We start from the raw sequence: 14,689 nt of genomic DNA on the forward strand, positions 1-14,689 counted from the left end.
CAAATTCTCAATAGTAAGTTGATTTAAAAAACTATTATGACCTCAAATGAAAAGCTTTTTCAGAAAAAAACACGTTACACTTGAGTCAGTTAAAATATTGCTGCTATGCCAATATGAATCAAGCAAAATGGCAGACATATCCACAGGATTCATTCTTCCACTGGTTGATGGAACTTGCATTGCTACACACATTCAGATCTAGAGAATGTATCCTGTGTATACAGCCAGGAGTCAGCTGCTGAGTCATCTAATATTGATGTTGGCTGAGCAGAGAGTAGATCTAGCACTAAATGTTGTCCGCCTTGATCTTCACCAAAGTTGGTACAAACAAATTGTAATGTGAAAATAATGACAATTCATGATTGAATTTAGTGTTTTTATTATTATAATTTTTTTCGATTTTCCTTTTGCCTGCTCAATCAACTCAGTTTTGCAGTTGTCAAACAACAAAAACAGGAAGCTTGAAGCGACCTACCCGTTAATGGTGGGAAAACTGAGAAGTCAAAAAAAAAAAAAGATCTATTGAGCTGTGCTCTTGCTTGCCAGAGAATAGAATCGGACCTCTAGCAGATGGAAGCCCTTTCTGCAGGAAGAAGCTGTTCTTGGATGCAAAGCAGACTCTTCTGTCATTTGTTTACCATCCTGTTTGACAATGCTTCTGCAGCACATCGTCCTGGGAATTCAGCTATGATTTCTCTTCCTGTTGACTTTCCTGTGCCATACTTGTGACTTGACCTGCTTGCCATAATGTCCTTAAGGATGACCTCAGCCTTTAACCCTTGATGACGGCAATGGGACGAAGTTTGATGGCCTTCTTGCTGATACCAGCCTCATGACACGTGTTGACGACATCCGTTACATTCTTATAGGATTCAGGAGCCTGATACAAGACAGAGTAAAATTTAGGTTAATATCTAAGAAATATACACCTCCGGACATGGTTACAGTTTCTGAAACACTGAAACACTCGCACAATTAACACACAATTAAGCACCTGCACCTTTAATAACAATAATATGGCTACTTCGCATATTCTATGCACATTCCTGAAAAAACGATGTGGATTCGCATGAATTTCCATCCACTGTCTTATGGGAGTTAAAAATGGGCTTTCTTCAAATCTAGGGACGAGTTCTGATCAGCCGTCGGATCTAATGTAAAGCCAGTAGAGCAACGTTTGCTGAAACGTGCAGGTAGAAATACAGCCCCCCCCCCCCCCCCTCTTCCTCGTACTACCATCTATAATGAATCCATGCTTTTTTTAACCATCACTATAGCCATCATGCCTATTGGTCCTTTGTACTTTACCTCTTCCATGACTAGTTTAGGTGAGGCCACTCGGATGGCGATGCCTTTGTCCGCCAACTTATCCAGAACATCCTGGAAGTCCAGATTTCTGCGGGATTTGGCACGGGATAGAGCACGACCCTACAGGACAAATCCAGTTGGAAACTTCAACGTAATGCAACTTTTACAAGAAAGCTTTGCCTAAACCACAGTCAGTATAATGTACTATAGGGTGATACGCATAACAAACAACAGCATTAACAAACTGTGGATCATTTTCTGAAAAAAAAACCCCAAAAAAACCATGGTAATAATTCAAGAGGTGTGTGTTGTTGTGTGTTTTTTGCGAAGCCTCACCGCTCCATGGCATGTGGTCCCAAATGTCTCGGTCATGCCTTGCTCCGTTCCGGTCAGGACATAGCTGCACGTTCCCATGGTGCCACCAATCAGGACAGGCTGGCCAGTCAACTGGTTGGGTAAGAAAAACAACGCTTGAAATTAATGATGTCATCTCTGGGCCCCCATTACTGTAACATCATAACACTGCAAAAGGGGTTCCTGAAATTAGACTTGGAGACTGAGCAAAGGGCAAAGCCTGCAAAGGGCAGAAAGCTAAACACCACAGACATCAGTGTGTGAATAACCCTTTAAATAACATAGGGTGTGGCGACTTCGGCTTATTATTTGAAACAATTTGCCCAGAAAACGGCGGTGTACCTGGTAGTCAACAGCAATGAGAGGGTGGTGTGGTGGGAAGGCACGGGTGGAGCCCTTCCGATGGACCAGCAGAGTCTTCTGCTTGCCGTCCACCATGTGCTCCTCCACCTTGGCAATGTTGTGGGACACGTCATAGATCACGTGCATGTCCAGATCATCTGGTGTGGTCGTGAAGACTTTGGAGAAGGCCTGTGAGGAAGACAAGGGACATTTAATTGAGTCATAAATTACACTTCTTCTCCAGCCATCAGCTTTTAAGCAAATACGTCTATACACTAATAGCAGAACTAAGTAGAGAGTTAGGGCACGTCAGGAGGAATGTTTGACTCTTTTGGTAAGTTGCCTACTTTCACCAAAGATCCTTCATTACTGACAAGATAGAGCAACATAATGTATCTCTATGGAAGCAAAATTCGAACAGTTCCTGTCTGCTTAAGCAAAGACGTCATAGTGGGATATCGATCGGCAAGCAGTTCAGTTCAAATGTAACATCACTTTCTAGGTCTGCTTAGAAACTCCCCTTTGCGAAAACAGAACGCGGAAATTGTTTGCGCCTCTTGCTCCGCTTTAACCCTCTCTGCTTTCACCCTACCTGTCTGGTGAGGAAAGTCATGGAGGACCGGTTGACCCAAGCATAGTTGCCAGCTGCAGCCATGCCCTTCAGATAGTCCTGGCCCTCTTGTGAGCCAATGCGGGCGCAGGCCAGCTGACGGTCATTTACAATGATTTTATCCCTCTTCATCGCCTTCTCCATGGCCACCAGGGCATCTAATCAAAGGAAAAATATACAATATGCACAATGAATATTAAATAGTTCTGAAATAATGATAATGTTACTGGTCCGTTCTATTACCAAATGTCTGTAATACATATTGTAACACGATAGTAAACTAGTGCAATAATCTGTAAATCATATTTTATACATATATATGTTTATATGTTTATTTGTTTATCTGTAACACTACGGACTGATATCCTACCATTAACACCATTCACTACCTTTTCCAAACAAATAAACAATTTTGTTTATACAGCATCTTGTTTTTGACTGACCGATATAATCCTAACATTGAGGCATATTGCATTGTCTTTAGTAAATTCTTTGAGATTAGAAGGATGTTCCCACCTGTAGCCACTTGGTGACCAAGCCCTCTGCTGCCACTGTGAATCATCACACACACTTGGCCCTTGTGGTCGATGCCCATTTTTTTGGCAGCATAGTCATTGTAGATTTCATCCACGACCTGGATCTCGGCATAGTGGTTGCCAGCTCCCAAAGTCCCCAGCTGAAACAGACAACCTTAATGATGCCTTCACCAGATATCATTTAAATACTGTATGTTCTATGTGTATGGAGCTAAAGCCACTGTTGATATCTTTAGGGGCCCAAAGGAGTGTGGATTATTTTGTAGCCGCAGCAGCAATAGCTTCTCTCCATATGGTATGTAAACTACTGTACCAACACATCTGTGACTGCGTTTACATGCACTTCAGTATTTCAGTTATGATTGGGATTTTGAAGTGTTCTGGTTTTGTATTTGCATATGTGTAGATCATATCCCAATTTAAGAACCTCGCATAAGCTCTTATCCCGGTTTTAAGTAACCCGGTTATGCTAGGCAGAGTACTCTGAAAGAAACAGGCAAGTGTGTGATTGTATTAGAAACTGGGATAAGGTGTGTAAATAGAACTTTATTGTTAGTAACTGGGATACTCGCCATGTATTCAGGGATATTAATAACCGGGTTCCCCTGTGTTCATATAATCACCATATACCGAATATGATCACAATGGGATAAACCTCATAGCCGGGATACTGAAGTGCATGTAAACACAGTCTCTATCCATCATCTCTTCTGTCTCTACTTGAGCCAGTCTTACTGATTGCTATCAAAATGTACATCTTTCAGTCATCGGGACAAACACGTCTGCCTGGGGTCAGCTGTGTCATGTCGGACTGTTGTGCTCAGCGAGGTACCTGAGGTAGGCCTCTCTTCTTGGCCTTGGACGACACCTTGTTTGGGTCGGCCTGCAGCATCCTGCCGTACTCCTCACAGTGCTCCTTGTCCTCTGCCCAGGCGTAGCCCTCCCTCAGGGACCAGTCCACTCCCATCTCCAGAGCCTCCTCCAAATCCCTGCGTCAAACACACTTACATTACGCATTACAGAGGCACTGCACAAGGACACCATAACCCTCAAAGGTGAAAAAGTTTTGATCTATTCTTTTCCCTTGAGCTGCTAACCCAAAGCTGCCCAGAATGTTCTGTAAGAGAACCTGAACTGACTTTATTTTTCCAAACTTTTCAGAATCCGAAGCAAAATTCTGAGTTTACAGCCCTATTAGTATCCATCAACGAGTGTATTGACATCTCTAATAATATAATGAAAAGCATTCTTATTGAACAGTCGTTATTACTTTGCACTCATCGGGATGACTCCCTTGGAGCCCACACCGACGGGGATGTGGTCAAACATGGCCTGTGCCAGCTGCTCCTTCACCGGCTGCACGTCTCCCTCGTCTAGGTTGGTTCGCAGCAGACGCACACCACAGTTGATGTCGAAGCCCACCCCGCCTGTGTTTATGGTTTTAAAAAAGACAGTGCCATAAGACGATGGAAAATGAAAGGTTCAGATGATGTGATCACATTCTGATTTCAAACCTTGTATGAATGTGTCGGAGAAATAGGCCTGATACTTGCCTGGAGAGACCACTGCATCGGGATTACTCATGTCAAAAGCTGCCATGTTGCCAATGGCAAAGCCATAGCCTGAGTGGACATCTGGGAGACCAATGGACTTCTGTGGATTGAAATGTTGTTTGTTAACAATGACTGTTGCATTTTCAGCATTCAAAAGTTGGTGTGGTGTTAACAATGACTTGACTTACATGCACTATTCCAGGGAGGGCTGCCACGTTACCGATTTGTTTCATGGCTGGAAGGAAACCTCCAACACCTGGTGATATGAATCATGTGATGGTTTGTCAAGGATGAATACTGTCCTACTGAAGTTAACCTAAAGTAGCATTTCTTACCTCCACCTCGGCAAGCATTTCTCAACTCTTCAAACATCAATTTTTCAAGTGGGTCATTAACGTAGAAAACTCCTTCGACCTACACATCAGGTGAAAATACAGAAGTTACAGGTAGACTGACTGGCATGCAATGTTAAAGCACTAGCACATTGCATACCTTGCTGCTGCTACAATGTCGAACTTTAGCTAGCTAGCCAGCTATCTTTCACGGAATTGAACTAGAAGCTAACGAATTAAGTAAATTATACTAGTGACCTAGATCCCTAATCATAACCAACTACAGTAAGTTAGCTAGTTTGTATGTTAATGTCAGCGAACAGATATGGCATAATGTGCAACGTTAGCTAACATTAGCTAACTAGTGAATGGTGCCATCACGTTTCTTCAGCTGCATCACCTGCATGTTGGGAACGAATCCTTTCTTGATCCTCCAACAATTTGTATGTAATTTGTCCAGATACTGTAGTTCGTCATTGTATGATCGACTCATTTTGATATTCTCTCTAAATGTAAATTAGTTAATATTCCAAGTTCAGAAATTCTCTAATAGCAATCTGCCGTATGTATGACAGCAGCAGTCTACGTAGACGAAAATACCGACAACTACGGCGGCTTATAATGCTCAAAATTGTGCAGCGCTGAAGTCTAGCTGGCTGTCAGCAGAGGTGTCCTCTTTAAATAGGTATACTTTTTTTTTACAATTCTCGTCATTGTAAAGAAATGTAAATAATGCTGTTGTTTCCACCTCAAGAACGTTATATGATTTGAAAGTATTGTGTTCAATATTGACCCTAAAACTTTTCAATCCAGGATGATTTGAACACAGTTGTAGTGCATTGTTTGCTAACGCTATCAAACTTATTGCTAGCTAACTAACCTTACTAATTCCATTTTTGTAGAGAGATTCATACTTTTACCCTGTAGTACAACTGATTATGTTTACTCAGTTAGTTGTAGGGCGACTGTTCTTAAGGCTGTCTGATTGTCAGAAGTTATTGTAATGTTAATTTAACGCTAGCTAGCTGTGCCTTGCATCCCAACCCAACCATTGTCAACACAGCTACAACAAGTCATACAGTACATGTAATGCTTGGTCTGGTTGCCTGCATACATTGTAATTATGCAATACTAAGAAGAAACAATGTATCCCAGTGTATTTATTGCACACTCAACCGGCTATTAAGTTAGCTGTCAGATGTAAACGTCAATGTGATTTTGGGAGATTAGCGACGTAACTTAATGCTTACTAGCCAGTCCACCTGCTAGTCATAGTGGATATGATATCTTAAATATTCTACGCCATTGATGCATTCTCTGTCAATTTCCTCGAAACGAAAACGAAACACTTTCTGACCTGGCTGCAGCCCAGAAATACTTGTTTATGTAGCCTACCAATAATCACTCGTGATCAGGATGAGTCAGCTGGTAATTTAGTATAGTGCGTGGTGGCCAGTTCTAGACCCGATCTGTTACAGCCAAGTTGAAAATGAACAAGAAAACCTTTGATGCATTTAATTGGTGTAATCAGATAGACATGATTCTGGATACGAGTCGAATTTCCCCATTCGTCTGAACTTGTATTTTTTGGCTCTGTCTTGTAGGCCTACCCACGCTAAAAACATGAAGTTGCGCGTTAGAGCTGGTAAACAGACCATTCGTATGGAACTGGAAGGAGAGGCCACTCTGACTGATCTGACACTCCAAATCAAGGAAATTTTTCTTCCAGCTGTTGGAATCAGGTATGTGCTCTAGCAAAATGTTTCTAAATGCATGTTATGTCCACTCTATGACATCATAATGTTGATAATAAACTATGGCAGAAATGAATAAAATACTGCATATTTCCAGCCTAATGTTGGAGGTATGACCCACTTATAGAAAGTGGGTGGGAGAACGGTTTGCATTCATTTTCACATAAATATGTATTAGTTTACTTTCATTGGTCAAGCAAACAACAATGGGCTCCTTTATAGGTTGAAGACTGAGCATTTACCAATGGGCATTTATCATTAAAACAAACATCTACCTTATGTTCTTGTTGTGTGCAGTTCGGACACAGATTTCGGCCTGTCCTTAAATGGAAAGGAACCCTTAACTGACACGGGGCAGACGCTAGCCTCCTGTGGGATCGTTTCAGGCGACCTCGTCTGTGTCATTCTGCCCCAGACGAGCCCAGCACCAACAGCATCAGCATCAGCATCAGCATCAGCATCAGCTTCAGCATCATCCTCATGCTCATCACAGGTGCCCACCTCCAGCAGCAAGGTTCTCACCTCAAGCAGCAAGGCGCCTCATAAAATGCAGGAACCATCCACATCTTCAGCCCCACAGCACCCTGCAGAGGTAAGGAAATAGTGGACCGACTAGTTTTAGTTTGATTTTAGGCTGCCACAGGTATTGCAACATTTTGTCTAATGTAATACTAATCAGTTATGTTTTGCTCTTGTACTGAAAACTCTAGGATAGTATTAGATGTTTGTAATTGTAACTGTATCACTGTATGTACGCACAGCTGCACCAGAACATTTCTTGAATAACTGTCCGTCATGGTTTGGTTACTGATGTACAGTATGCGATGTGAAATGTTGTCCTTTAGAATGCTTGTCCCCGTTATGTCATTGAGCTGTTTAAAGGAGCGATCATATTGCTAAAGTTGTGTGAAAGTTTTCTGCCTTACTTTATTCCGAGCTGAATTGAAAACATAAATGCTGTTGTCAGAAAGTTTTGTTATTTCATTGGATGAAATAAGTTTTGATGCAAGTGCATTTTATTCCTCATTGACTGCCTCAGTATGGTATTACACGGTTAACATTCAAAGGGGAAACTGCTGAGTCATGTCACAGTCCTCTCTTCCGAGGTCTCTCGGAGAAAAGGGTCAGAATGACACAAAGCTTTCATTATGGTGAAGTAGCTCAAGGCTCAGAAGATGTGTCCCAACAAGCATTACCAGTGCAACTAATATGTGAAATGCACATTAATAAGAACATCGGGGTTTTTTTTTTTCAGATGTAATGCAAACAGAATGTTTAGTATTTGTTAGCCACCAAAAACGGTACATGTTTTAGTTTCATTTAAAGAGATGACAGTCAAATGGCCAGTCTAGTTTCTTATTAGTAGAAGTCCAGTATTAACCCTAGACTCAATGTAGGATACAATCTTACTCTAACTGTTGTTAGCACAGACTAAAGACACTTACAGTAATTTCCCGCATATAAGCCGCTTTGTGTATAAGCCGCAGGACAGTGTTTTATGCAAGTTAAAAGAAACCAGACCATTTTGCAAAATCAATGTATAAGCCGCGGCTAATAGTCGGGAAATTACGGTACAAGGTATAACATGGTATAAAATATTTCAAAACCACAGTTTCTAATATATAAGTGTTTTGTGTCTCGCAGCCAGGCCCCAGCGCTAGCCAGAGCAGCTTGTCCAACCCAGAGGCAGAGGCGGACCTTGAGATGGACGAAGACGCTCTCTCTGGTCCCTTCATCCCAGATCCCATGCTGTGCAGCGAGGCTGAAGACGGGAAGGTCCCCCACTCCCTGGAGCTGCTGCACCACAGCGCCCAGAGCGGCAGTTCCAACGACTGCCTCATGGTGGCTCTGCACCTCATCATGCTGGAGACAGGCTTTCTTTCACAGGTGAGGTCTGTTGCTTTTGAGTAGCATTCCCCACCATTTTCTTTACAGAAGATGGTTTTTATATCATTTTACACCCTGTAGTAACTGTTTGTTATATTAAGATAAGTGACAGTCAAGATTCACTTGAATTTAATTTTGTGCATAGAAAGAAAAATCATGTGTATGGCGCTCAGGCCTAGGCCTGTGTTCTGGGAGTCTTACAACTCCAAAAGCTATTTATAAACATATTGAATCCAAGAACATTCTTGTGAATGTGTAGCCTGGGTGTTCCTATCCTGCTTTGCACGGTGATTTCATTCACGCTTCTAAGGCAGTCTGGAAACTACAATTGCACTCAGTGCACGTGAAATGCGCTATATAAATAAACATTACCTTACCTACCTTACAATCTTCGCCACAGATTGGTCGCCAACATTTGATAGACATCCGTAGCGCCCAATGAGCGGATCTGGGCATTTTTTCAAATAGTTCATCTTAGATTTTTGCCTTTTTTATAATGTAAAATCATGAGGTTTGAAACGTAATGGTGATGTGTTTGTGTGTAGGGGTCAGAGGGAAGAACTGGTGAAATGCCCACAGGGTGGCGGGTTCCAGGGGGCATGTACAGGCTGCACTACACACACCCTCTCTGTGAAAACAGTCTGGCTGTGGTGGTGTGCGTCCCTATGGGCACTGTGCTGGTCATCAACGGTGAGTTCACAAATCAATGTCCTGCCCACTCAGTCCCCAAGGCTGAAAACAGTCGTTTTTACCACATTATTTGTCATTTTTGCAGGTAGCTAGTACTTACTATGATATGTGATGCAAAAGCCCATCACATGGTGCAATTTTACCAACTTATGAATCTGATTACATCCCAGCAACTTCTAAGATTTTGGCAGGATAGTATCCAGGATTTTGCTAGGGGACAGTGTCAAGAATGCTAGGATTATTATACATTATAATATACATTATTATACATTATACATTATACAGTATCTTAACTTGGTCAAATTTCACCAGGGAAGGTTGAAACAGAGCAAAATTCAAGGATTTTTGAGTGCATCATGTGATGGGGTTTCCAGATCACATCACATACAGTATACAGATTACGGTATACTGTATGTGACGGTGCATGGTCATGTGTAGTGAACACCTGGTTGGCTAGTGAGAACGACAGGCACATTGTCATGCTGTGTAATTTGACGTTTCAAGATGGAAATCCGGCAGAAATGTAACAGCTTTTTACAGCTCGACATTGCCAAATACGACACAGAAATACATCAATTAACAAGCTAGGTAGCTTTCACTAGTGGCAGCTGTGCAGTTGTTGAGGTCTGTAAGGCAGGCTTGATGTCAGTTTTGTCAATTAGCTTTCTAATGGTACACAAAAAAACTCCCATCATAGCGCCTCTTAAAACATTATTTTAGTTTCTGTTATTCCTGTTAAGGAAACAAGATCAAGGAAGAAAGATCAACTACTTTCCTCATGCCCCCCCACAACTACTGCATTTTGAAGAGGGACAGTGTGTCACATAAGCATATGGTTTCGCCAAAAGTAATTGTCGTTCTTCTGGTTGTCATGTAAAGCACAGATGGTTTTGGATGTCCTACAGCAGCTTGATGGTGCTTATTTAATTATTCAATTTTCAGCCACTTTGAAGATGAATGACACCGTGGACAATGCAAGGAAGCTGGAGCTGAAAGCATCGTCCTTTGTGACAGAACACTGGGCAGGTCCGTGCTGAAGAGAGATTTAGCCGTACTGTACATTATCTTTAGCATATCCTGCAATCTTTCTGAAATCATGTTATGCTCAATTTATACTGTGTGATATTTGCCTTTTTATATGTATATACTTATATTTATATATTTGGATATCAGGTGAAAATGCTGCCGCAGCCTACAAGGACTTGAGGAAGCTCTCACGTATTTTTAAAGACCAACTTGTCTACCCTTTGATGGCTGCTGCTCGGCAAGGTAATGACATGTTCTGGTTGATGCTAGTGCTTGCAGATAGCAACCAAGAGAAACAAAATCCTTAAAAGCCTAAATTCACAACAGACATGGAATCAGTCTCTTTTACGTACCACGAGTTAGATGTTCTATGCTTACAGCCAAAAAATATTTTTCTTTCCTAATTCTTTAATATTCACAATACTTTGTATGTATTGTACAAAAAACAAACTTGCTTTATCAAGTGTTTCTCACTGGTGTCTCATCTCAAGATCCTCCTCTAATGGCTGTTGGTGGCTGCTTTGCTTACCCACAGTTCTGAGGTGTTGGCATTCAGGGTGTGAAATGTATAATTTCGAGTGTTACTGCACACTGTGCAAAACTTCAGCAAACTGTGACTATTTCGCATTCAAATTTAGTAAACGAGTTTAAAAGTCTTTAAGTAGAGCATTTCATTTTGGTCATTAAAAAATGAAATGGCAAAAGTAAAAAAAAAAATGAGTACACACATGCATGGTGTTTAATCATTGTGATGAATACCCAGTGGCTGACAGTTTTAGCTCATGCTTCCTCCCGCAGCGATGGGCCTCCCTGTGCTGTTCGGCCTGCCGGTACTGCCCCCAGAGATGCTTCTGAGGGTCCTGCGCCTGCTGGATGTGCCCTCTGTGGTGGCGCTCTCGGCCGTGACCAAAGACCTCCGCGTCGCCACGGAGGACCCTTCTCTCTGGAGGCACCTGTTTCACAGGGATTACAGAGGTACGATTCCAGTGCCAATCGGGTACTCATGCAGAACATTACTTGTAACCTGACAAAGTTATCCCTGATTCTTGCTGTATGCAGCAGACGGTTATTCTGTATCCAATACCATATTTAACATGTTACATTTTTTATTTACCTCCGCCAAGGAGGTATATGTTTTCATCGGGAACTGGCCGGCGTTTATCTGTCTGTCTGTCTGTTTGTTTGTCTGTCTGTCTGTTTGTTAGCAAGATAACTCAAAAAGTAATGGATGGATTTCGATGAGATTTTCAGGGAAGGTCGGACATTAAATTTGGGAGTGATCCGTCATTCCGTCGGGATTCCGTCTGCGTTTATATATGGTGTAATGGCATGGTATGGCCGATCTGAATAGTTTAGGTTCAAATGTATGACAACCTAGGAAGACCAATGCTGGCGGAGGTAGCTGCGCTCTCTGAGTGCTTTTCTAGTTACAGATGTAATGGATGATATGTCTGAATTTTTTACTGTACCATTGCATACTATGATTTGATGATGGGCACATAAAAAGAGCATGCTCAAACACTCTGAATATTAAGTGACAGAAGGAGACTGTGCAACAAAGCTATCCTAAAGTGACTATGAATCATTAGATCACAATTATGTTTTTTTCATTATTCTTTCTAAGTACTTTGATCTTTTGAATTGTGATTTCATAAATTATTTATATGTGTATTCACCGCTGGTCTCTGTAGATGATTAATATTAATTGCAGTAACTACACAGCGTGTGTGGACTCGTGTTGTTTTATTCTAAGGGCTATCGCACTAAAAGTGCCTTTCAATTGTTCCTCTGAAAGATGAATTAATTTCCCTTATTAATATGAGGGAATTTCTGTCGTCATGATGCTGTTATGGTACCTCTGTGATATCCTGATGTATCACGATGCACCGTATCACAACATATGCACGATATTATGCATTTAGGGGCGGGGCGATGTGGCCTAAACAGAAACTCACATAAATTTCACATAAACCTGATTTTTTTTTCTCCTCTATAAATAGTGCAGAGACCTACTCTTGCATTACCAGTATCATTAGTTTATACATTGTGCAGTAGACCTAAGCCTCTATGCTTATGAATGACCTCATCAATGAGCGCCATTACTTTTGACATCAGATCCTGCTTATGTTTGCTGCCCATCAGCAGCTGGATAAAGTTTAGAGACATTGGAAATAATAAATAGTTACAAATCATTTTTCAGTGATTGACTTGAAGAAAAGAAAACTCAATTTTCAATTTAAAATATTATAAACAATGTACTCTGGAATGTGTGGCAAACCATACTCTGTAATGTGTCATTAGTTGTTTTATTCAAAAAATGATCCAAAACGGAAAGGAAATTCCTGATGGAGCACACTGATGTTAGAGGTCAATGAAATACACACAACTATCCAAGGTGCTTTGATCGCAAATGCTTAATGCTTGACCAGAAAAAATACTATCTTGCAAACCAAACTCTACATTAATGTCTCCCATAGCTTGGAACAGCCAGCGCACAGAGCCCAGAGACACAGAATGGAAGGAGGTAAGCAACTACAATAGCTTAGATCAATGGAAAAGATGCGCTCAACACTCTCTGAACAAAGTCAACTGGGTGCTGAAGCCTTACTGTGGCATAATGAATGTATAGGGCAAGGGCCATATCTCACCGAATGTCCTTTTTCTATACATTCATTAAGCAACTACAATAGACCTTGAAATATACCTACTCGCGGTTATGAGAATTTACTGATAAAATAACCGGACAATTGTGTATTCTTAGTTTGCTTCAAAAAGTTTGTCTCTCTTTTAGTTTATTGTGATACTCCCTGGTACCTTCAGTGGCTACATCGTTTAGCAAAAGCAACCGACTTTGATTTTTATCAAGTTACTTGACATTTAATCAAATGCTGAATGGCTGCGCTTAAAAGATGAAAGTGGATGTGATTTGAAACTCGTTCAGCGGCCTGTTCTTTTTTTACCCGACAGCTTTACAAGAAGAGATACAAGCAGCGCAAAGAGATGAGCCGCTTCAAGCCCAGCCCCCACCCCTGCCAGATCCCCCCCATTTACCCACTGCACCCTCTGCCTGCATCTCCACTCCCCATACCCTTTTACCCCCCTGGCATCATCGGTGGAGAATATGACCAACGACCTGGCATTCCCCATGGCCTTCTGCCTCGCCCACGCTATGACCCCATTGGTCCATTACCTGGTCACGACCCTGGGTTTGGAGTGCCACTTGGACGGCGGTCAGTGAGGCCGCCTGGGAACAGACCTGCAGATATTCGGCGAGGATTCATTTGACATTTGGCGCATCTGTTCAAGTAATATTACTTTTACAAGAAGGCACATACGCATCTTCAAGCATTCTAACTCAATAAACACTGTTAAAAAAAGCTCCAATGGCTTCTTTCATAGTGACTGACTGTCAGCATATTTTTTTTTTACAATTTACAGTGTAGCATTGTTTTGTTTGTTAGCTATAGGCCTGAGAACTTCATGGAAGTAAGTAATCAAATGGGAAAATATACAGTAGATTAATTGTGTGTTACTAGTTAGACAAAACTAGTCAGAAATGCTTCCCTTTTTATGTAGTTGGTAAAGTGTACACTCACAACATGAGTTTGTTATGAATCAGTTATCCATAGATGCCAGGAGGTACAACATACAGCAAGACATCCAGTGTCACCAACCAAACATATCAAACCTATCCTTTTCAGGTATGATTATGCATTACCACTCCTTGAGGTATAGCCTACCACCAGTGCCAGTGGCGATTTGCTGAGGTGTCTTTGGTCATTTAAAATAAGGGAAACTATTTGGATTCATTAGATGAGAAACCAACAGAATACTATAGGCTACTTAATTTATGTAGGTTATCTGATTCATAGATATGATAAAGCTTTATTATATCTATGATCTGATGTAAATGACATCATGCTCTTCTCGCTAAATAATGACGTCATTGGTTTTGACATGAGCCTCATCCAGGTGATTAATAGGGGTAGTTCTTCCCGCAGCACGCAAAAGACACTTGAGTGATTGCTATTCCCGAAATACACCGAATCACACCTCACATTTGTGGTCCACCAACTGGTTTTAGCAAATGGCATGAATGATACCTGCTCGTATGACTCGTAGAAATTTGATAGCCTATGTGTGTTTTGTTGGACACATCAGTGCACATTTCATGGTGTAATTGGGGCCCAGGCTATTTTTATTTAGACTATGTTGATGATCAAAAAAATATTTCCCCGATGTCAACAGATGGCCTAAATATCAACAAAATCCTGCAAACAAACAAATAAATAATAAA

General features: G+C 41.4%; 2 protein-coding genes across 3 annotated transcripts; one reads left to right on the forward strand and one right to left on the reverse strand.

Moving 5' to 3' along the window:
* Nucleotides 1-362: 362 nt before the first annotated feature.
* rtcb (RNA 2',3'-cyclic phosphate and 5'-OH ligase) lies at nt 363-5,625 on the reverse strand. Its single transcript, XM_062518339.1, has 12 exons — nt 5,436-5,625; nt 5,039-5,117; nt 4,892-4,959; nt 4,704-4,803; nt 4,421-4,577; nt 3,983-4,139; nt 3,131-3,290; nt 2,597-2,772; nt 2,005-2,193; nt 1,645-1,755; nt 1,309-1,428; nt 363-880 (listed from the first exon to the last, which is right to left on the reverse strand). Exons 1-12 carry the CDS (start codon nt 5,526-5,528, stop codon nt 773-775), a joined length of 1,518 nt encoding a protein of 505 aa, XP_062374323.1. The 5' UTR covers nt 5,529-5,625; the 3' UTR covers nt 363-772.
* On the forward strand, nt 5,601-13,901 carry fbxo7 (F-box protein 7). 2 transcript variants are annotated; one of them, XM_062518338.1, is made up of 10 exons: nt 5,601-5,720; nt 6,640-6,777; nt 7,087-7,381; nt 8,434-8,676; nt 9,222-9,366; nt 10,309-10,392; nt 10,540-10,635; nt 11,191-11,367; nt 12,870-12,916; nt 13,360-13,901. In XM_062518338.1, exons 2-10 carry the CDS (start codon nt 6,659-6,661, stop codon nt 13,675-13,677), a joined length of 1,524 nt encoding a protein of 507 aa, XP_062374322.1. In that variant the 5' UTR covers nt 5,601-5,720; nt 6,640-6,658; the 3' UTR covers nt 13,678-13,901. The 2 variants fall into 2 exon arrangements, with proteins under 2 accessions (XP_062374322.1, XP_062374321.1); XM_062518337.1 differs by lacking the exon at nt 5,601-5,720 and having other exon boundaries at nt 6,429-6,777.
* Nucleotides 13,902-14,689: the final 788 nt, after the last annotated feature.

Source organism: Sardina pilchardus, chromosome 17 (assembly GCF_963854185.1).
Source record: "Sardina pilchardus chromosome 17, fSarPil1.1, whole genome shotgun sequence".
In the NCBI taxonomy this organism is placed as follows: Eukaryota; Metazoa; Chordata; class Actinopteri; order Clupeiformes; family Clupeidae; genus Sardina; species Sardina pilchardus.

Coding starts and splice junctions, on each gene's coding strand:
- rtcb (XM_062518339.1), bottom strand. CDS start 5,528: ATGAGTCGATCATACAATGACGAACTACAGTATCTGGACAAATTACAT. Junction 4,960..5,038: donor AAATGCTTGCCGAGGTGGAG/GTAAGAAATGCT, acceptor TCATATCACCAG/GTGTTGGAGGTTTCCTTCCA. Junction 1,429..1,644: donor GGACCACATGCCATGGAGCG/GTGAGGCTTCGC, acceptor TTTGTCCTGTAG/GGTCGTGCTCTATCCCGTGC.
- fbxo7 (XM_062518338.1), top strand. CDS start 6,659: ATGAAGTTGCGCGTTAGAGCTGGTAAACAGACCATTCGTATGGAACTG. Junction 9,367..10,308: donor CACTGTGCTGGTCATCAACG/GTGAGTTCACAA, acceptor TTCAATTTTCAG/CCACTTTGAAGATGAATGAC. Junction 10,636..11,190: donor GATGGCTGCTGCTCGGCAAG/GTAATGACATGT, acceptor TTCCTCCCGCAG/CGATGGGCCTCCCTGTGCTG.